Here is a 22,619-nt window from a genome sequence, read left to right as displayed (position 1 = left end):
AAAGTAAATGTCAGCAGAAACTTCAAGAAGCTTTAAGAAGACTGATATTTTAAGAAGATACTGTAGTTTAGCCCAAAGAAGTTGTTCTGATCTGTTTGGAGGTCATTTCAGAATGTGGTGGGTTTCTGTGACTTGATCATCATATTTGCCTAAATTTTTCATCTCTGGCGAGTACGCGAATCTGCTATTTATTTAAAACATGCACTCATAAAAAAAGCAACTAAAAATGCTGCTCAGCTAAATTCTATGATTAGTTATCAGGCGTTTTCTTTCATGAAGTGTTGTTAAGTGTTGTTGACTGTTCCATGGTTTTTATTTCGCCTTCGCCATCACTGTTTTTGCCATGTCTGTTTCAATGCCTACAGGATGACCAGACTCCGCTCCATATTGCTAGCCGGCTGGGGAAAGCAGATATTGTTCAGCAGCTGCTGCAGCACGGGGCGTCTCCAGATGCCTCTACCACCTCTGGATACACACCCCTGCACCTGGCTGCCCGCGAGGGGCACGAGGACGTAGCCTCTGTGCTGCTGGAACAGGGAGCCTCCCTCTCCACCACCACCAAGGTTAGCGTCTGTGCGAGACAGCTAGGGAAGAATTCATCATTCTGGCAGGCGGAAAGCCTTGTGCCAGCCTTGGCGCTGTTAGTGAAAATACCAGTATTTAGCCATGAGTGACCAATCTGCATAACTGCGAACTTTTCAAGGGTCAAAATAAAATGGCTGTAATGTGAATCTAAACATGCAGATTAGTGTTGATGATCACTGGTTGGTACTGCATTCCATCTAATGTTCTTATTATGAAACTGCTGTTTCTGTGTTGATGTGACTCCGACTCTGTCCATTGGAAGTGCTCACTTTGGTTCATTGGAAGCATTCACTTCATTGCAACCCATTGAGGGATTTCAGATAAATGAATTTATTTAGTACAGATGTGAGGTAAGAACATCAGAATGATTGCAACCAGAAAAGTTAAAAGCACACCTAATGTCATTGACTCCAATGTTCATTTGCTGGGTTTTTGATGACTCCCAGTATGTTTAATATTACTGTATATGGTAAAGCAGTGGGTCATATTTAAGATTTCTGCTGGAACAGGTTTGTTAGAAGTTGATGTTATATGAGGCTATGTTTCATGGCATGTGACTTATACTTTCGTAAATACTGCAAAACTAAAATTTGGATATCTGGATAATCTAAATTAAACTTAAATTCTCAGCATATGTTCTAAATAGTCATGAATGAAAAGATGGAAAACGAACGAGCAGTGCTGCAGGCAGGCAAATGCAAATATACATGCACAGACATATTAGCAAACCAGGAAGCACACATGCAGGAGTTTGACTCTGGGAGTACTGTAAAACGTCTTCAATGCGGCTACAGTGTGACATGTTTCCGGAAGGTGACCCCTGTCTGAGATCCAGATTAATGATCGGTAAACCCCGTTGCGCGAACTCACACAGTGATGCGCAGTGTGAAACATCTGTCAGCAGGAAGGCACACACAACGCAGGGGGAATGCCATAGATAGCTGCAGCATAGGCGAATGTCAGACCACTGTGGTCACAATAGATGAGTTTTGCAATCTTTTGCTGTACAGTCTGTAGCGTAACGGAATGGGATTTTCATTGGGATATGTTATTTTAAATGACGTCAGCATAGACAACAGAAGTACTTAACCGTCACATCACATTTTTAGTAACAGGTACGACAATATTTTGTTCATGATAAGAGACGGTAGGGAAGGACTTCAACTGGGATCACTTCCTCACAATCCACTTAAGATTATTACGGCAGACAGGCAAATCCTTTCTGGAGCCAAAGTTAAAAAAGGGTCTGGAAATAGCACTGGAAATCAGATGAGTTCAATCTATGTTTAAAAATATCACTACCCCACTAGGTGTCAGGTCTAAAATTAATTTGGCCCATGTGGAAGATCTGGTACTCAGATGTGATCCTAATGTTTTCCAGGAAAGCTGAAATGAGAAGAGCCCCACGTCCCAAAATGAAAACCAATAATGATCCTGTAATGTCATTGATTGTTGATGGGCTAAGGATTCTTACAGACCAAAATAAACAGCAATCAAAATAAAAAACCTAAACCAAGTATGACGTACCACGTGAATGTTTTTAGAAACACGAAAATCAACATCAGGACACTTTCTAAGCACGAGTGCATATTATCATAGCCCTGTTTCCAGCCACAACACATCTGCTGTGAAATTAACTGAAGACTCAAACTGATTGCACAGGAAACACACTAATGCTGTCAAACCTCTGTACCTCCTCTGAAGAATCCAGAGATTAAGCAGATTACTTTCATCTTGACTGTGCTTTGCCAGGCTTCTCCTGAAGTGCTTTTCTTCTCCCTTTTTGCAGGTAGCAGGGGGGAGTTGCAGCATAGTTCTGTGCCGCAGTTATTTTTTTAATTTCGGTTTGTGAACTTAATGGTGTTAAAATCAAATGCATACAAATAGCAGCGTACAGCCTGTGTTCGTGTTTTGACTTTCTCTGCAAGACTGCAGCTTTTCTGAGGGTACAGACAATTCAGAAAAATCAGTCACCGAAAGGAATACTTCATGGAATGTGAGCAAACATTAACAGTGCTTATCTTCCATAAAGTGAAGAAAGAATATGAAATCAGGGTTTTTATTATTATTGTGAATAAGAATGTGTAACCTGCTTTCTGTAAAGTGGGGGTTTACTGACCCCTTTTATATATTTTGGTCATTTTTGTATAGTATCAGATATTACTGTACTGCTGAATACTTCTGATTGTGTTTTACAGAAAGGATTTACTCCATTGCATGTGGCAGCTAAGTATGGGAAAATTGAAGTAGCCAACCTTCTTCTTCAAAAGAAAGCCACTCCGGATGCTGCAGGGAAGGTAAGGACAGGGAGGCATGTAATGGACCACCAGTGAGTCGCTGAGGCAATGGGTCAATACAGTGGGTTTTAGTTCAGCAGAGAAAACGGCTGCAGTGAAGTTCAGTCTCTGAAATTTGAAAGCACTTTATTGACACTACAGAGCAGAGTTTGTTGTATGGCAAAATAGTAAATGTGATTTCCCATACTTTTCCTCCATAAGAATAAACATATGAGGTCTCATTTTAAAAACACTTACAGGTATATCATGACTTTTGATCATTCAAAATATTGTAGCTTATAATAATAGTAAATAACACAGACCCTTGTTGTCAGTAAATAAGTCTTAAGCTGTCAAAATACATTAAGAGTAATTTCTTGAAAGCTTAATGTTATCCCTAATTAAATGTATGCCAATATACAGTATGTGTTGTGACTGTGGCTCTCTTTGTTTTATTGTTGTTCAGCACTTTTGTTTCTCCAGATCACAGTAAAAGAACTATCACTTTTGTCACCCAAAATGAAAACTTGGGGTTAATTTATAAATGGTTTCCCCAAAAAACTTTTTCTCGGCATGTTTCTGGATTTAGTTTGAACTAATTAAAATGGTCATATTTTTCGGAGACGATAATGATCCTGTAGTTACTTATGAGGCAACTTTGACATAACAGCCACGCTGTACTATCTCTACAGAACAGGCAGGTTTGCACATCGGGAAAGCAGGCGGTTTGGCTCATCTGCCTACAGTAGGACTCCCATCAGTAGTCTGCAGTTCAGCTGCTTGGCCACAGCTCCCCTTCCCCCACGTGGGTGGAGTTACAGTTTAGCTGCTGTGCCTGCAAACTCCCCCCCCCACCAAGCTTCTTAAAGGCACAGGAGTCCCGAGAAGAATGCCTGTTATAATTCTTTTTGTGCATTCATGGTTTTGACCCGAGAATGTAAAACAGAAACTACAGAGATGTCCTTCTGTTGATATGTTGATACGTTTGGGCATTGACGATGTGTGGGCTGCATTCCTTGACACGGTACCATTCCGTTTCGGAGGTGAAACACACTCCTTGCATGAGTGTGTTTTGTGTTTTTGCTCTTGTGCATCTCCAAATGTGTTGGATCGCCACCTAATGTTTCTACCTCTTTGAAACATTGTTGTTGTTTTTTATTTTCCAACAGCGGATTGTTTCCCCGTTGAAAGAGTCTGTGCCCACACCTAGGGCATCCAGTGAATGTGTTAAGAGATGTTGATGCCACTGACATATAACTCACTTCTTTGCATTTGTCTTCTTTTGTCTACCTACTAATGGGGTCCATGCATGTGTTTTAGAGTGGTTTAACTCCACTGCATGTAGCAGCGCACTACGATAACCAGAAAGTGGCACTTCTCCTCCTGGACCAGGGAGCCTCCCCTCACGCAGCTGCAAAGGTACAGATCAAAGGCTGTTTTTCTTAGAATAGAACGGGCTTCTCAGCTCATCAGTTGTCATGACATCTACCTTCACCAATCCGTACTGCTTTCTAACACCGATCTGTCTGAAAAACCACAAAGTGCTGATGCATCTGTATTCCTTTCATTTTGCGATGGTGCTTTCTCCCCTTTTTCTCCCCCGCTTTTAACCAATTCAGCTCTCACAAAGCACGCTGCACCACAAGGTGCGGAGTATGATTGATGTCGGTGACCTTACCTTTATTTGAAACGAGAACCAGAAAAGTGGAAAATGTTTCCAGGCAACGCAAAGCAATTCCCCTTGCTCCGCTATCTGTGGTGATTGCTGTTTTGGGTATTGCATGGCCTTTTTTTCCCCTGCAGTCCTTGGAGATCTCTTTTCTATTTGGACTGAGTGGGGTAATTGAGTGTAATTGGGTAATTATCTACCCGCAAACCCTCAGCTCTAGCAGCAGCAGCAGAACACTCAGGAGCGAGGGGAGTGGGGGTGGGAGGTGGACGCTGCAGGGAGAGAGGAAAGGCACAGCTGCACAGAGTTCATGCTCTCCTTCACGCCAAACAAACAGGTTCCATTCACTCTGCCCTCCTGGAAGTCTTTCCTGGGGAGGTCCAGCCATTGCTGTTTGTACACATAACAGAAGGGATGTAGGAAAGAAACAAGGGATTGGAATGCGTTGCTGTATTCCGAAGATGCGTTGAAAGCATGTGGATATCAAAATAATACTCTGTTCAGATCCGCTTTGTCCTCCCGAAACGGGTCTCTGCAACCTATTCCAGAGGCATAGCAAACCAGACTAAGCCCTTGCCATTCCCAGGCAGGCCCACACAGGTACAACTCATCGACCCCATCTGACCCAGCCAGCGTGTCTTTGGAATGTGGGACAAAAGTGGAGTACTTGGAGAAAAACCCATAGAAACTAGAGGAGGACGTGCAAACCCCACGCAGACCAGTACCCTGGTCCAGATTCAAGCCCAGGACTCCAGAGCTGTGAGGCTGAAGCGCCAAGTACCCCACTACCATGCCCGCGCTGTAGCATTAGAACATGTTAAAATTCCAAGATAAGGACAGCAGGGCAAGCAGGAAGACAACAAAGTACGCTGCTTTTTTACTGTGTCTGCAGTTCTCATGTAATGAAAGCGTTGTGTCTGTCTGTGAAAGCCATGAAGAAATTCAGGGGGGAAACAGCACATGCAGTGAAAGCTCTCACATTGTGTCTGGAAGGGGCACCGTGTGATCCCCAAGCGAAGACGCTGACCTAGTTACTGCCTTTGTTTCCCCTGGTCGAGCGATTACTGCACGAATGTGAAGCGCGCTGGTGACGTGCGGTAGGACAGGGCTGTGAAATCGCTGTTGGCTGGCCCCTCCGTCAACTGACTCTTGGAAGTCTGTCTTTTAGTCCGCCTCCAGATCATATTCTTTTTTTTTATTGTTTTGGGACATCTCAAGGCTGCGTTTTCCTGCCAATGGACTGTGCAAATGGTACTGTTTTGGAAATCAAATAAATCTTAGAAATTTGAAGTTACTGGAACCGGAGGAATGGTCTGAGTCACTCAGCTATGGAACATCGTCAATTGATTTTGCACATGCATAACCCTGGGATTTCAGATCCTTAGACAGAGACAGAGGTCTGAAGTAGGATGTCTGAAAAAGTAAGCCAAATCAAGTTAACAATAGGATGGAAATAATGTACATTTTCTGTAAACTCTAGGCGTAACTCTGAACCATTGTGTTTTACATCATTTTTAAAAGTATTCTTATGTTAAGTATTATATTTCAAGAAACAGATTATTTGTTAGATTTTTGACACACCAAAATTTGGTTAAACCCATTTTCTGTTGCTTATGAGATTCATTTATCTTGTAGACTTTTTTACTTTAAAATTCTTTAACAGTTGATGAGAACCCAATTTAATTGTTTTCTATTTGAGTAGAAAATGCGGAATAATACCATGGTACTGTAAAATAATGGCTTTTACTGCATTCTGAATAAGAGTAAAAATTGGAATGCAAAAAGAAACCACTTAGGTTACAAAATAGAACAGCAGATGCATTGTAGTTTGCAGTAATAGATGACTGTACCTAACATCTTTATTTTCAGTGATTAAACTATATAAAGCTAAATGTATTCGTGTTAACACTTGTTTTTTTAAATGATCTTTAATTGCTTGAAGCCAACATGGTTGGCGTTGCAGCAGGTGTGTCAGGTCCCTTGACTGAGCAATCAAGTGTCTTTTTAGGGGAAGAGAACATTTTTTCTCTTATTTTTGCTAATTTCTTGCTTGATTTTATTTTAAAGTGCCTGCAACAAACTCTTCCAGCTGCTGCTTGCATCCATCTCCATTAGTAGCATCAGCTGTTAGTCATACTAATGCACCATGTTATGTATTTAAATCTGTTTAACTAGTACTCTCCTGGTTTTTTTTTTTGACTGGTCAGTAAAAAGCGAATTGGCCTGTTTCAATCTTACACAGTAGTTGCCTCAGCTCTTGGACTGAAATATTTTGTTAGTCCTACTTTACCTTAATCCAGTTAATTAGTAAAGTCAAAAACCAAGAGCTTTGGGTTTAATTGCTTTGTTTGGTTGTACTATGTATCATAATATGGGGGAAATTCCTAGTTGTGTATTGGTGATGTTGATGTCATTATTAGTTTAATGATATTATTTAAGACGTACTGTAATGAGTAATATTTATTACAGTTATTAATATACAACATTTTGAATACAAATAGTCCATTATTCCCATTCTACAAAGAAACTACATACATGAAAATGTGAAAATAAACCTTTAAAAATCTGAACAAGGGGCTATTACAGTCATTTAATGTTTCCATAAGAGTGAAGTGTTTCAAGCTAATATGATAAAGTGACTTTGGCCCTAATCACGTGGGTTTCAGAGAGGAAGTAGCACTAACATTGTTTCCTCTCATGCTTATAGAATGGCTACACTCCGCTACACATTGCAGCCAAAAAGAACCAAATGGACATCGCGACGACACTACTGGAGTACGGCGCCGACACCAATGCCATCACCCGCCAGGGCATCAGCCCGGTCCACCTGGCAGCGCAGGAGGGGAATGTCGATGTGGTGTCTTTGCTTCTGGCTCGAAACGCCAATGTCAACCTGGGCAATAAGGTAAGGCTGAGGCCCGGCTCCTTCTGTGTTAACATGTGACATTACTACACACCGTGTCACATTAGTGAACAGCCCTTTGCAAACACGTGACATCAAAAAACAGGATGTAAGCAATGTTGTGCTGGGCATTGCTTTGATGGAGTTGTGAGTTCTAAAATTTAAAACAGTATATTGATGTTTTATAAGAATAGATCAGTTCAACCCCACACTAGAGTTAATAATCATTTCTCACATTGCATCCTAGGAGCCAGTTGGATAGTTTAATGTTCATTAATTCTAAGTAAGTTACACCCCTGTGTTAATGCCTTGTTTGGAGGTGCGTTGGCCTTCATGATTACACAGTGGTTTGGGTGTTTGCTAATGTTTCCTTCACATGGAATTGAGGAAGAATGCGGTTCTCTGAAAATTTATTCTGGGGTTATAAATTCTGTCAGGCACATTTTATTTTCTGTCTGTGAATCGTAATCACAGCTTCTTGCCTTTCTTCCAGAGTGGCTTGACTCCTCTCCATTTGGCTGCTCAGGAAGATAGAGTGAATGTTGCAGAGGTTTTAGTGAACCAAGGGGCGACAGTTGATCCACAGACAAAGGTAAAACACCTTGCTGCCATTCTCCAGAGCAATAAAGCACATCACTGCTTTTTTATGTGGACGTACAGTGCACTTCATGAAAAAACAATCATAACCCAATACATGAATTTTGTTGCGTCTTTTATAGACAAATCTAACACATTTTTAATGAAGAAGTGGTTACTTTTGCGTTTTGTTGTTGTTTTGAATGCCATGTTTTTGCAATGCAGGGCGGTCCCTTTCTGAGACTGAATTCCCTTTTTAGTGTGTTGTTTTATTTTTCCCCGTGAGATGCCAGCTCGCGGAGATCACTCACGAGCCAAAGCACCACTACCCCTGTGAAATGAAAGAGAGAACAGTCCTCGGTCACAGAGTCTAAACTGAGGTGCTGTGTGCCAGAGCTTGAAAAGAGAAAATCATAATCATGTGCACCTTGTCAGGAAGTGAGAGACAACCGAATGTGCACCTTAGTACATGTGGCCAGCGTGTGGGGTGGGCTACAGTGATTCGGGGGACTCTGCCTTGACAGCTGAGCCCGCACAGGCTGAGGGGCAGCTGTGGCAAGTGAACCTGGACAGGACTTCTCACGCTTCACTGCTGGCAGCCCTTGAACACAGCAGACTACGTGCACTGGGTCGAACAGGAAGGCACTGCACCTCACCTGCCATGTTATATACCTCCTCCGAGGAAATGAGTTGCCGTACTCAACGCGAGCTAGTAAATACTGTTCAGAACCAGTGGAACTGTGCAAGACAATCCTTTTTCCTCAGAGACATGAAGGGTGCCATGCAATGGTAAAAGAAGCTTCTGGCTTCTGGCTTAGGAGAAGCTTCTGGCTTAGGAGGCTGCAGTGTAGAAAATGAGTAGTAATGGAGCCATAAAGATTTGAGTTTAAACAGTTTTTATTCTGGAGGAAATATCAAAGTTTCCAGAAAAAAAAATAATCAGAAAAGTTTTTAAGGGTTTCCCGGTAGGGTTCAATGAAATTTTTGACATGGACATGGAAATCATTCAAGTTTTTTATGTAGCTGCTACTCAGATATATAAATGATGCTCAACAGTTATAGCAATAAGAACATCAGGAAGGTTACAAACTAGAGGAGGCCACTTGGCCTGTCGAGTCCATCTGTTAGTTGTGAATTGATCCGAGGATCTCATCCAGCCATGTCCTGAAAGAAGCTCCACCAACATGGCTGGGTAGCTTGTTCCATCCTCCCACAACCCTTTGGGTAAAGAAGTGCCTTCTTCCTCGGTCTTACACGCACTTCCATGCAGTTTCCACCTGTGTCCCCTGGTGCGTGTTTCAATGTCAGTTCTGAAAAATCCTGCAGGATCGACTTTGTCGATGGCTTTGAGGACTTTAAAAGCTTGTGTCAGGTCCCCTTCTAGTCTTCACTGTTCAAGACTAAAAGGGTTCAGTTCCTTCAGCCTGTCAGTGCGGCATATGCCCTTAAGCCCCAGAATGTATCTGTACATTTCAACAGTGACTTTAAATGTCAGGGATGATGCCTACGAAGCCTGCGAGTTACTAACGCATTCTTTGTCTTTGTCTATTTTCAGATGGGCTACACTCCCCTACATGTTGCGTGCCACTATGGGAATGTGAAGATGGTAAACTTCCTCTTACAACATCAGGCTAAAGTCAACGCTAAGACAAAGGTATATCCTCTTACTACATATAGTGTTTTGGATCCCCGGGCAGTGTCTGTGATACCAGTGTTCAATGTCTTCTGTTGTCCTTCTGCAGAATGGATACACACCTCTCCATCAGGCAGCACAGCAAGGGCACACCCACATCATTAACATCCTGCTGCAGCATGGCGCGTCCCCCAATGAGCTGACTGTGGTGAGTTACTGGAGTGGAGCTTCCGATACGCTTTGTCCCAGTGAAGAGAATCTGCTGAGCTGATGAAATGCTGATGAAGTAGTTCAATTTCAGTGAAGCAGAAAAACCAGAGAGTCCACTGGTCTCGGCGGCAGAGACAGTTACAGCTGGTAGAATACAGAGTCTGTAGCTCATTTAGTAAAAACACTCATACGAACACGAGCGCAAGTACCTTTTTGGTGCCCAGCAACAAAAGACACCCACAAGGTTAAAATGTAAAAAGAAGCTTTTGTATTTATAGTTGCCTCCATCACGACTTAAGCTGTGGAAAAGTCAGACAGTACAGTACATTTTTAGAACTGAAATGTTTTTAATCCTTCATGGTTGAACACTGTGTGTGTTTTCGAAGGGCACTGGCAGTTAAACGTCATATTCTTTTTCTGGGGTGTTCCTGAAATAGAAATAGATTTGTGTCAGATTTTCTCCAATGTGTTCATTGATCAAAAACCTGCTTTATTCAAAGCAAGCTTAAAAAAAAAAGTAAAACAGCAAAGTTCTACCAGCTTTCACAGGCACTCAACACGTGTTTCAAACCAGACACCAACATTAACCCCATAAACTAAGAAGGACATTCCCAAGACATTTAAGAATCTGTGCACACAGTACTTTTAAGCAGCACTTACTGTATATATGCAAGGGATTTTCATGGCCACCTTGGAGAATAATATATCATTCTCATATCCCATGTTTGAACTGCAAATATGACCTGCAAGTTCTGTTGCACATTTCCTACCCTATAACTGGATTTTGTTGCCCACAGAATGGAAACACTGCTCTGGCCATTGCCAGAAGACTGGGCTACATTTCAGTTGTGGACACTCTGAAGGTGGTGACAGAGGAAACACTGACCACCACGGTAAGAGAAGCTGTCATTTTGGCTTTAACTGTATACTTCCATTTTAGCAGCTGAGGGCCCACGAGGGCATTGGTTCACATAAATGGAAAGGACAAAGGAGATGGAGTGTCACCTCCAGGTCAACAACACACCTACCAGTACAATACACCCACACTGGTACCACACACACCAATACACACGAACACTAGTAACACTAGTGGAAACTATAGGGATGTGCTTTTAAAACTGTGAACAGGAGGAACATCTTGGTGCAGAGAGTTGAGGGTGTGAAGAACAAGCTTCTCCGCCATCTTATTGAACCAGAAGCCCTGGCTTCTTTCAAGATACACCTGGATGAGATCCTTGGATCAGTTAGCTACTACCGAAAGAGCTAGATGGGCTTAATGGCCTCCTCCTCTTGTTTGTAGCTCATTTGTATTTTTTTTTGTTACACATTTATTGTATTGTAAGCAGATTTAAAATATACAAGCATTTCCCATGTAGCTCTAGACAGCTTACATATAGTATGATTCTGCTTTGCTGACAGAAAGAAATTAGGGAAAATTGATTGTGGGACCAGAAGGTTCTGTAATACAAAGTCAAGGACTAACTGCAGAATGATAAAGCACTTGTCAGCTATTGTCTTGACTTAATATGTTTGAATGTAGCAACGCACACAGATACAGGATGTTACTTCCCACACTGACCTCTTTTCATATTGTTGGGCATATACTCAGCAAGATAGGATAAAACAAGGGCAGTAATAAACTTGATTGACTGTGAGAAGAAATTAATTAATCTCAGAACCTTATCATAACAGACTGCTTTGAACAGAGACACAAAAAACACATTTATTGGTGCCTTTTTGCTTTCCTGCAGATAGGTCAGAAATGCATCCAATTTGTTTTTTTACGTAATCTTTACATTTTCAAGATGTAATTATGTTTTGGATAGCAAGCAAAAACCCACATTTATTTGAAAATAAGATCATGATAAAAAGTATATGAAATTTATTTATTTATTACACCATGTTTTTTATCCTTTAACAAATCTTTAGCTGTCTCTAGTGAAGGTCAGAACACCCTTCTGCCTTGAATGTACACCAAAGAGTCAGGGATGCTAGACTCTGATTCTAGCTATGATCTGTGATGATGGCACCTGTGCCTCATGACAGTAATATTGTGGGTTCAAATCCCAGGTGGGGCACTTGCTGTCATACTGCTGTGCCTTTTTATTTAGAAGCTCACTGGTTCTGTAGAATTACCAGCTGCATTAATAAGTACAAATGCCAGTTGCAGTAGAAAAAAACAGAAACCAGATTAATTAATATTAATCAAATTTGCACAAGCATTCACTTCTAATTAGGTGGATGTGACCAGGAAATAGCTATTTTAAATGAGGTTTAAAATGAAACCATGTTTTCTGTACTACTTTCAACAGACTGTGACAGAAAAACATAAAATGAATGTTCCTGAAACAATGAATGAGGTTCTTGACATGTCAGATGATGAAGGTAAGAGTACATACAAATAATTCTTTTTAATCCTGTCTTTTAATTGTCTGCTTTAAGTATTTGACAAGTATTTTAGCATTTAATATTTCAAATTGTGAATTTATTATACATTGCTATGTCATATGTTTGTGTATCAAAAGTTAAACAACTGTATTTTCTTTAACATTCTATTTATTTAAATTATACAGTTCGTAAAGCCAATGTACCTGAAAGTCTCAATGAAGCTGACTATATTTCAGATGTTGAAGAAGGTATTTGTGCAATTTTTTTATGCTGTGGTCCTTTGCAGAAGTATGAAATGACCCCCTTTCTTAATTAATTGAAAACTAACAGTCCCCTGTCTGTCATTATGCTTTGTTGTCATGGTGCCTTTATTTCCTGCTTTAGTATCTGTGGAATATGCCTTCTTTTTGGTTGCTAAGTGATCACTTGAGTATTGAATATGTTAATAAGCAAAGTTCTCTTTTTGCTTCTGTTCAGTGCTCTTTATCTTTGGAAACATGTAAGGGTCATTGTCATGGCTTTCAAGTAGGAATACAGCAAGTAAGAATTCAGAAGATAGTTCTTGTTCGCTTCTTATTTGTTTTAAACACTTAGCTACAGTAAGTGTGGAGCAGTGGCTAGGGCTCTAGATTTGTAACTACAAAGTTGAGACGTTTAATTCCCAGGTGGTGCACTGCTGTTGTACCCTTGAGCAAGGTACTTTACTTGACTAAAATACCCAGCCTGATAAATCGGTATAAATGTTTAGAAAGAAAGTACCAAAAGATTAATAGTCATAGTGGTAAACTTGAATTTTCTGGTTTTCAGTGGCGGAATAGAACTGCATTCCGAAAAACTGTGGATTCTGTGGAATTCAGTGGTTTCTGAATTCTCAGTATGCTGAGAACGAATTGTAGAGGATAAATCTAAATTTATCGAGAGGTTGTGTCTGACTACTCACTACTAATTGATTTCCCTTTCAAATGTTTTTGTTTCAGGCTAATCTGAAAGAATTTAAGGGGAACGGCAATTATATTTTGATTAAAAAGAATCAGCATTGATGAGTGCATTTCAAACCACAGTGAAAGTTAAATGGACACAGTAACGTGTAAATCCTCCAGTGTACATCACAGAATAGATTAAATTTCCGGGTATGAGCAGCACCATTTTCTGTGATTCAGATCAAGTCAACAAAATGTCTAGTGACGTACGTGTCCCTATTACATTGTAAACAAGCGGGCTTGTGAATACATTACTTTTAATCCAAGAGAAATATTGCTCTCAACTTTGAGATGATTTTACTGACAAATCCAACTTACTTGTTAACTCTGAATGCAGATCACATTGGAACATTTCTGCAGTGAAATGTCTTCTGCTCAACCTGTTCTTATTCGCTCTTACATCACCTTACATGAGTCATTACAGTGACTAGTGAGCAGGAAGGGTCGTTTCACATCACAATTCTCGCAAACTATCACTCTCACCCATGGCTAAACCACCTTTTTGTGACAACATGGAGACTATACGGTACTTTCAAAAAGTTCAGAATTTCGGACTTCATTCAGAATTTTTAAAATTTTGTGATACATTGTAATTATTTTGTTTCCAAGATTTAATAACCAGTCTGAGAATTTGTGACTGCAGTTCCTCTTTTAACAGTAGAACAAACTTTAAACAGAGGGCAAACAGAAGTAAAGCCTACATTACAAATGCAGTTTTGTGTTGATGGTGTAGGGACAGTGTATGATAGCAAGTTGTTGAAAAGTCTTCTTTTTTAAGTACGTACTATGATCAAGTAAATCTACATGTATTAGGAAACAAATGACAAAGGTAATTTATTGCTATCATAACTGGATGTGATTCACATAACTCTCAGAAAGGAATTTTGTTAATTAAATCACCTGTGATTTGTAGGTTAAAAAAAAGATGTAATTTTTCTCTAGATCTGCAGAAAGAAGGGTGATTATTTCCCCTTTTCCTACAAATACACATGGTGGAGAATTGCATCTGCAACATTTACTGTTTCGACCAAAAATATAACAATGAATACATATTTATATTGATATAAAATGATTGTATCTTGAGAGATTCAGTTCATGCTTAGCCTCCAGTTCAAGCCTTTGCATGCAGTCAACAGCTTTTAAAATGCATGAGTTTGTTCAGCCAGTGTCCCTGAAGTAACTTTAGAAGACAGTATGAGGTTTCAGTGTCAGCTGATAGACTTTAACATTCAGTCTGAAATTGTAATGGTATAAAAGAGGGAAGGGAACTTTCAGGAGTAACAACTTAGGTTCAGGTAATAATAAAATAGGTTTGCTAATATTTTGGCACAATTTAATGTTAATTTAGGTCACTATCTTAGTAATGCAGGTTGTAATATTGGGATAAAATTGTTTTGTCTTCTGATTTTTTTGTAACCTAGAAACAATGCAATTAACAATGTTCTATAACACAATACCTTTTTGGTTTTAATGTCCTTTGTCATATTTCCAAAATGTTACAATTTGGGTTTATCGGGGGGTTTCTGAAGATTCGGATGTGTCTGTCCTAAATTCTCATTTGTGCTATAGAGAAAGTGCTGGTGAGACAGATTTGTCAGTGTAGTGCATATTTGAATATTTCCATATAATTCACAAGGGGGTGTCAGAATGTGAGCATAAGATCTTTTAACAGGCTAAAAAATATTTAAATATATAATGAGCTTTTTTCTCTTAGCTGGTAAAACATTACATTTTCATACCACAATACAAATAATTAACATGCTTGGACGTTGCATGAAGTTTTATACAATTAACTTTAGAGTCAAATGTTCAGTTTACAGGTGATACAGTTTGCAGTGAACCTTTCTAGTCTAAGAACTTTAGTCCTGACTCAGGTGACTCTTTCATTTCCAGGATGTTTGACAAGCAGCTTAATTGTATCAATGCCTTTATTTAAAAAAAAGAAGAAAAAATCATCTTGGGATATTTTAAAAGACAGATTTTTTTCGTAATAAAAAGCATCACTGTAACACCTTTGAAAAATACATTAAGGAACAAAAAACATTTAAACATTGTATATCTTATTTAGCTAGGTTTCAAATTAGTACAGAAGACATCTTATGTACATTACTAAATTTGCATTAATAAAAGTTGTACATTTAGAGACTAATGTAGGACTACCTAAATATTTATGTTAGTTTTAATGTCAAATCAAATGCAAAATGCTTAGTGAAGTTTAGCGCTGTCATAACCTATTTTACTGAAGAAACCCAGACAAATTGCTCTGTGTTGTTAACAGGTCATTAGAAGAAGCAAACTCTCTAGTTACAGCACAAACAACATTCTACAGGAGAGCACTAGTTCCCTCCCATTTAAAGTCTGTCTGCTTTCTCCCTTACCAGTAAACGGGCAAGCAGTTGTCGCTCTAGGGGTTTTATTTCATATATGTGATCATGTTTTATTTCACTGCCTTCAGAGGGGCTCATTGTGAACCGCCCGAAGAAGAGTGTTAAATTACAGGGTACTCCCAAGAATTAGCATGATTAACATACAAATAACTCCTCTTTGCCTTTGTATTGCCATTCAGCTGTGTTACAGGACTGCAATACAGAGGAAGTCTTAAATCCAATCAGAAGAAGCTTTAAAGAGCTGCCTAAAGTATTACCTCGGTTTGTCTTGACCTCAGATGGCTGCGACTGTTCTCTAATGATGTGTGTGAGAGTCCCACACAGCGTGAACACAGTTAGCAGCGGGAACAACAGCAGTGCAGTTTGCAGCAACAGGCAGTTTCAGGTGCTGGAAAAAGGAGAGCAGGGGGCTCTGTGCTTGAGGACGAAGAGTGAACATGACATCTCAGGATTAGCGGGCTTGTGCTTCAAGGGATTATCTGAGAAGGACCTGGTTTGTGGAGTGATCAGAGCCCCAGAAAAGGAATTAAAAAGCAAAAGCAAAAAAGCCTTTTAGTTAAGACTGGTGGCAGGAAATGGCTTCCCAACTACGTAAGGCTTCCTAACATAAAGTTGAACATTCCAAGGAGTTGCTATTCTAGTCCTAAATTACTGCTGGGTGCCCTGTGTTCTGAGTATCGCAGCTGATGAATTGCTGCCCAGAATAATCACCTTATATCCCGGGCACCACAAGTGGGAGAAAGCTGATCTGTTTATTTGTCCGGTATGGGTAAAATGGTAGCCTGAAACATTTGCTGTAGCAGATTAGTCATTGGGAAAAAAAGGATTGCTCAACTTGTTTAATGCATGCAAATTCACAGAAGAGGACACTTAATGGAAAGGCTAAATACGAAGTAAGGAGAATAGACTTTTTTAGGTGGTTTTGCAGGAGTTTTGTCAGTAAGCGTTCCTCTAATTCTGATGTGTGAAGGGTGCAAGGGATGTTTTTTTTTTTTTCCAACCAGCTGCGGGACAGTGAGGCTGCTTTTTGGGGGGAGGGGTTGTTGCATAGTGTATCAGCAGGGAACAGGCATTGAGTGCTGGCTTTGTCGCTGCTGGAATGCTGTTTTCTCCCCCCAAGGCTGATGTGCACTTGCTCTGAGTTTTGCTCTCTTAACCCTTTCGGCTTTATGGCTTTTCTTCCCAAATTTAAGGAAACATATGCATTTGTTTCTCCCAACTTTTAATTAATAAAGCGAAAATCCACGGTGCACAATTAGCATTGTCTGTGAAGTTGGTATAGATTGAATTATCTTTTGAAAGCTTGGAAAAGTTTTCCTCATTGTCTAACCGAAGCAAATGCAATGTTTACAGACTGTGCAGCTGTGAAGCAGTTGCTGACCCGTTTGACAGTTCATAACATTCAGCTGGGTGTTCACTGTGGAGCTGGAAAAAGGCCTGTGGGAAGAGTTTAGTTCACATTGATTAGTTATCAAGTGCTTTCAGCAGCTACTCAGAGCTTACTCGTTGGGTACAGTGTACAAGCTGAACCAGGCTGCAGCCATTTGCACTGTGCTTGAGTAACACTGAGGCTCTCTGTTAGGTGAGGATGCAATGACTGGAGACACAGACAAATACCTTGGGCCACAAGATCTGAAGGAATTAGGAGACGACTCACTTCCGCAAGAAGGTTATATGGGTTTCAGTATAGGAGCGCGATCTGCCAGGTAATGTAATCTGTCTGCATGTTTCATTTACCATTTTCAGTGATTTGACTCTTATAAAAATTCCATTGGAGATTTAAACAGTATAAGGTTGTTAGCCAGATAGAAACTTTCTAAAAATGCCATTTAAGTAGACTTAAAATGTCACTGTAAAAATTCTGAAAATTTAACAAGACACCCAGTTTATGTTTAAAGGGCAAAATTGAATTACTTCAGTTCAACTCTATAAAGTTTGTTCAGGAAAAAATGACGAGTGATTACTATAAAAATGTCAAGGAAGAAATTCCAGGATTTAAAATAAAAGTCCTCAGACAGTACAGTAATTAAATGTTGATCAATAAATATTGTTTTCTTTTGCCAGATGGCTCCTCTCAGTTGTAACTTGTGTTCCTGGAATCTTTTTGTAATACAACACCTTCATAAACAAAAAAAAGGAGTGCATTATCATTTGTCTGCTCTAGGATCTGACAGCAGACTATCTAGTTGTTATTTATTCCAAAATAGTGGAAAGGAAAATCACTCATTGAAAAGGCAAACTTGCTCTCTACTAATCTAAATGTTTGTTGCAAGGCTTGGTCTATGTTTATGTCAGGAATTAGTGCTGGCTTGCTTTGGTTTGCCAGAAAAGGTTATATAAATGAATACAGGTTCATTTGGTGATTAACCTTGATGCCTATGCCCTGAAAAGCTTTGACTATCATGATTTTTATGAAGGCCTTTTCATTTTCTACCATTTCAAGGGCATGTTTGATAGTCAAGCCATACACGTGATATCAGGAGCCACTAAAGTGCTCGGTTATTTTGCTCCGGGCATCCATCAACACATCAAAGTATTGATGTGACCAATAGCTGTATGCTTGGCTGTGCTCTGAGTTACAGACAAGCACGAAAGCTCTGCTACTCATGTCATGGGGTAGTATACACATATTTCTAACATACCAAGCAGCATTAACCTAAAAAAACATTTCTTTCCCTCGTGTCTGGAAGTACTAGGATCCATAAGTTCTCAGTTTCAGCCATTAGCAGTTGAGCCATTACTCTATGTTGCTAAGCAACTTTTTTTTCTGCATCACCTGAGTCTGCTTGCATTTTATGCTCTTGGACAAAAATATGTTCTCACCCAAACCGTCTCTTGTTATAAGACCTTGTTCAGGCATGTGCAGCCATTCTTGAAAGAAAACTCATTTGGGATGGCTGAAGCATACTGTGGTCTCTGAGTATAACACATGCAAAGGCAGAGCATTGATGTCAATGTCATTAAACCACAGCATTTCTGCTTTATCGTCTTTCTGATTCTTTGCTTTCAATCTCTACTGTTTTCTTTTTTTATTTCCCCACTTATTTCTTGCCATAGCCCTAAGATCAGGTAAGAGGGCATGACACATGTGCAGTAGCGGCATCTTATCTGTCTCCCTGACCATTGCGACTTCATTAACCATCGCCTTGTGATGTGCTAAATTTTGTTGCTTTCCGTTTGTAGAAAACAGTTTTTGCTTGCTCTTTTGTTTTTTCAAAGAGTCACCTTTTTTCCTAATTAAAATATAAACATTTCACCCTTTTTTCACCTGACTAAAATGATAAATTTATTTGAAACAATCTATTTATTTAATAAAAATGATCAAGGTCATTGGTACACACTGTATGGTTAATAAAAAGAAAATATATAAATGCCAATTTGTTGTGATTAGCACAGATTGCGCAATTCCTTTTGCTTTGTTTGGACATTTAAGGTGATGCATACCTTAGCATGAGTTTAGTCCTCAATCTCCCTCTATGTACTGTATCTTCCAGGGATCAATTGGTCAATAATAAAACTGGATTTAAACTTACAGAATCCTGTGACATGCCAAAAGCCGTGATTTCTGCTTTAGGTTTTACAAGAAACTATGGAAGTATTCCATTAATATTCTAAATTATTTCACTTCCTCTTATATAGAATATTAAAACTTAGGTGATCTTGTCATCACTTCCTGACTTTTTTATTTTTGGTATACATTTATTCTGCATCTCCTGAAATCAGGTGAGGGATAGGTCACAGGGGAGCTAAACTGTTTCATTGAACACATTACAAAATATGTCTTAGGGAAAAGTATTGTTAGTGTCAGAAGGTCTGGAAACATTTTACTGAAAGCTTTCGTTATAACAGATAATTAAGTCTTAGTGAGATTATTTATTGATTGTAATGATAATGATAGTCATTATCGATAATGACAATGAGCAATAAATGATCTAGAAATAGGCAACAGTAGAATCATACATTCCAGAATTTCATTGACACCATTAGTAAAATGATTCCAGGGACACACTTCTACAAAATGTGTAAGAATTCTCCAATTTAAGATATTTGTGGGATACAGAGACACTGTTTAATGATTCATCTTATTCTTTCTACTGAATTCATACAATTCTCCAGTAATTCTCAACAATTTACATCAAGCTGATTCAACATAATCTTGTTTGAAAAAGGGAAAGCTTTATCCCTAACATCAATTTAAAGCCTAATGTGTGTCTGATAATCTACAAATCCAAAGTAATGCAGTAAATGAGATATTCTATGGATCAAAGTATTTGTTTTCATTAATGTGTTTTAAAATGATATGCAATATGGTCTACGGCACAAAATCAAACCTTCCTAAATACGTGTGTTCACTTGGTATTCTTTACTTTGTCTTGCTGGTGTGTGAAAGTAACATCCATTTATACACCCACATGCATTTCATTTTAAATTGCAGTTCAGCCTGCATTTTTAGCTGGACTGACACAACCCTAAGGATTTTCACCTTTCCTCTCAATGAATAGCGCCTTTCCATTTTCTCACATCCATCTTTTCATAAGTTCTGTCCAGTGCTGTGGAATTTGTTTTTAAAATTATGCAACAGCTCCCTGGAAGTTGCATGCAGTAATCAATTTTTTTTCTGTTCATCTCATTGTCACCCCCTATTGTATGGTAAATTGTAAATACAACAGCCTACGCTCCTTCAGTTCGGATAGGTCCAACACTCTGAACAGAAGCTCCTTCGCAAGAGACAGCATCATGATTGAGGAGATGCTGGCCCCTACAAAGGATACGGTATGTCTCTGTTCAGCTTCTATTGATATGCAGGACCTTTCTTGAAAGAGTAATGGGAAACTGCTGTGTGCCATACTTCTGTCTTAAATACTTTTGGTCCTCCGTTTTTCACAGAACCAACAGCAGAGTTTGATTTGCAACACATTTTGCGACAACTCTGCAACAGCTGCTAAAATAGTTCATTGAAATGTCCAAAGGAAGCCATACATACAGTACAAGTGATCTGTTTGCAGTTATTCCAACCCAGATTCTCTTTCCATGAAAAAAAACAACAACTAAGTTGTATGTAAGGTACAGTAACTGCTTAGCCACCAAGAAGAGAGACTGCAGGAAAACAACATTTTTTATCAGGCGAAGACTGCATATAGTTCACTTCTACCCCAGTAGTAAAGAATAAAAAATCTCAAAGCTACGAGCAAGTCATGAAGAATCAGTTTCTTTAAATGAGTCACAAGAAAAATGTGTGTTGAAATTGCTTCAAAATGCATGAATCAACTTTCAAAGGTTATTATTTCCACTAATCACATGTTACTTGCTAGGAACTATTTTTCTCCAGGGTGCAATTTGCTAAATTGGACTGAAATGCTGTAGTTTTTAATACAAATGCTTTGGCATTTTGTTCTACTCCTTTTTTCAGTGTAGATTGTAGACTAAATTGCTATCTACAGTTAAAAGACCATTGTTTCTTTTTCTTTTCTTTTGTACCTAACACACTGTTACTCTGCTGGTAGGACATTATAATGTTTCGAAGCATCCAGTGTTTACAATTCAGGGCCCAGGCATGTTAGACCTTCTGTACAAGTATGTGTATTCCATCAGTAATGTTAGACCTTTAATTTCTCCCTCTATTCCTGAAGGCAGAGGATAATTCGTCCCCTGCTGAGATTTGAAGTACTCACTGACAAGCAGAGATCACTAACAAATTCTGCACTTATAATGAGCATTAACATGAAAGGCATTCTGAAAGTCCAACTATGTGTTTTTCATTTCTAAAGGAACAACAGCATTGTTCAGTTCCTTTGCCAATTTTACAGTTATCCATGAGATTAAACACGTGTTTTTTTCATTCAGAAGCTTCAGAGTGTCTGCAAACACGTTTCCTTCATTATTGACCCTCAGAATAAGGTACATGGTACATCGCTTTGCACTCTTTCCTCTCAGCTGTGTTTGTTTTAGGGATCTTGTATGCAGACAAATATTGGCTCTGCTGCACATTTTCCATTTTCATTTCTCTTTACTGATGAGTCTCTGTCAGAATCCTCATTTTGGTCATTTCTTATATTCTGCTTTTTATTTTCAATTCCGTTTTCAGGATGTATTTTTCCTCAAGTAGTTTCAGAAATCCATAAATTAATTATTCCTGATGCTTGTCTATAATTTTTTTCCTTTTACTTTGCAAACAATTCTAGTAGAATTCACAGTTGAGATTTGTTGCTATATAAAGAGCATGACTTTGGAACTTAGTGGTAGTGTTACATAAAGGTATTGGGGGATTTTAAAATGGTAACATCAGTGTAACTAACAAAAGTTCACAATTATTTCAGAATTTTAATATGTCATTATGGTATTATTTTGTGCAAACCTGAATTCTTGAAAATGTCATTTGCCACTCTTTGCCATTTGCACCTCTTTGACATGCTTGTGTCGAAATATTAAAATTTCATAGGTTGCCCCTGACAGTTGAGAATGCTTATCTAACATGAGCCTAGGAGATGTTGATCTCCAATAAGGCAGACATTCTTGCAGGTTGAGCAGGTGTTGTCTGTCCGTGTTCTGCACATTCTGGTCCTGGAGAGCTCTGTTCGACACTCTTGCTTCTCGCTTTTGACATCGTGGGGTCTCCTGGGTTCATTCTGCGATATACTTCCTCTGGTTCACTGGAGGGACATGATCTCCCAGGAGTGGATGGGTCAATGTGTCTGCAGGTTTTCAAAGCTTCTTTCAAGCTGCCGAAGAGCTAGGAGAAACTTTTAAATCTGTCAAGTCAAACCATTAACTAGCTGGTTTTGCCTATTGAGTTGAGTTGGATGCCTCCCAATACAATCCTTCAATACACCCCACAGATGGTGGGCAGGAGTTCTGTGGAAAGCTATACCCTGTACAACATACCTGTATGGTGAAAATTGCTAGAGAATTCTGGGTAATGATGAGGAAGATGGGGAAGAAATGCCTCATTCTGAACCACTGCAGCCTCCTTCTGAAGAGGCTATCAGTGAAAGATCGCTGACATACAGTGTATT

General features: G+C 39.3%; 1 protein-coding gene across 50 annotated transcripts in view; it reads left to right on the top strand.

The window, feature by feature from the left end:
• Positions 1–22,619, top strand: part of ank3b (ankyrin 3b) — a 203,423-nt gene that overhangs the window by 144,291 nt on the left and 36,513 nt on the right. For 22 of the 50 annotated variants that reach the window (XM_088634875.1, XM_088634885.1, XM_088634871.1 and 19 more), the window contains 14 exons: positions 366–563; positions 2,784–2,882; positions 4,182–4,280; positions 7,238–7,435; positions 7,926–8,024; positions 9,564–9,662; positions 9,751–9,849; positions 10,649–10,744; positions 12,164–12,236; positions 12,425–12,487; positions 17,189–17,312; positions 18,664–18,675; positions 20,277–20,379; positions 21,451–21,504. In XM_088634875.1, coding sequence (XP_088491001.1) covers positions 366–563; positions 2,784–2,882; positions 4,182–4,280; positions 7,238–7,435; positions 7,926–8,024; positions 9,564–9,662; positions 9,751–9,849; positions 10,649–10,744; positions 12,164–12,236; positions 12,425–12,487; positions 17,189–17,312; positions 18,664–18,675; positions 20,277–20,379; positions 21,451–21,504 — 1,416 coding nt within the window. The remainder of the gene's footprint in view (positions 1–365; positions 564–2,783; positions 2,883–4,181; positions 4,281–7,237; positions 7,436–7,925; positions 8,025–9,563; positions 9,663–9,750; positions 9,850–10,648; positions 10,745–12,163; positions 12,237–12,424; positions 12,488–17,188; positions 17,313–18,663; positions 18,676–20,276; positions 20,380–21,450; positions 21,505–22,619) is intronic. The other 28 variants (XM_088634909.1, XM_088634874.1, XM_088634888.1 and 25 more) reach the window with 10 other exon arrangements.

The sequence above is a fragment of the Lepisosteus platostomus genome, chromosome 6, assembly GCF_059453375.1.
Source record: "Lepisosteus platostomus isolate fLepPlt1 chromosome 6, fLepPlt1.hap1, whole genome shotgun sequence".
Lineage (NCBI taxonomy): Eukaryota > Metazoa > Chordata > Actinopteri > Semionotiformes > Lepisosteidae > Lepisosteus > Lepisosteus platostomus.
The sequence above is the reverse complement of the archived record's forward strand: the minus strand, read 5'-3'. Positions and strand labels throughout refer to the sequence as shown.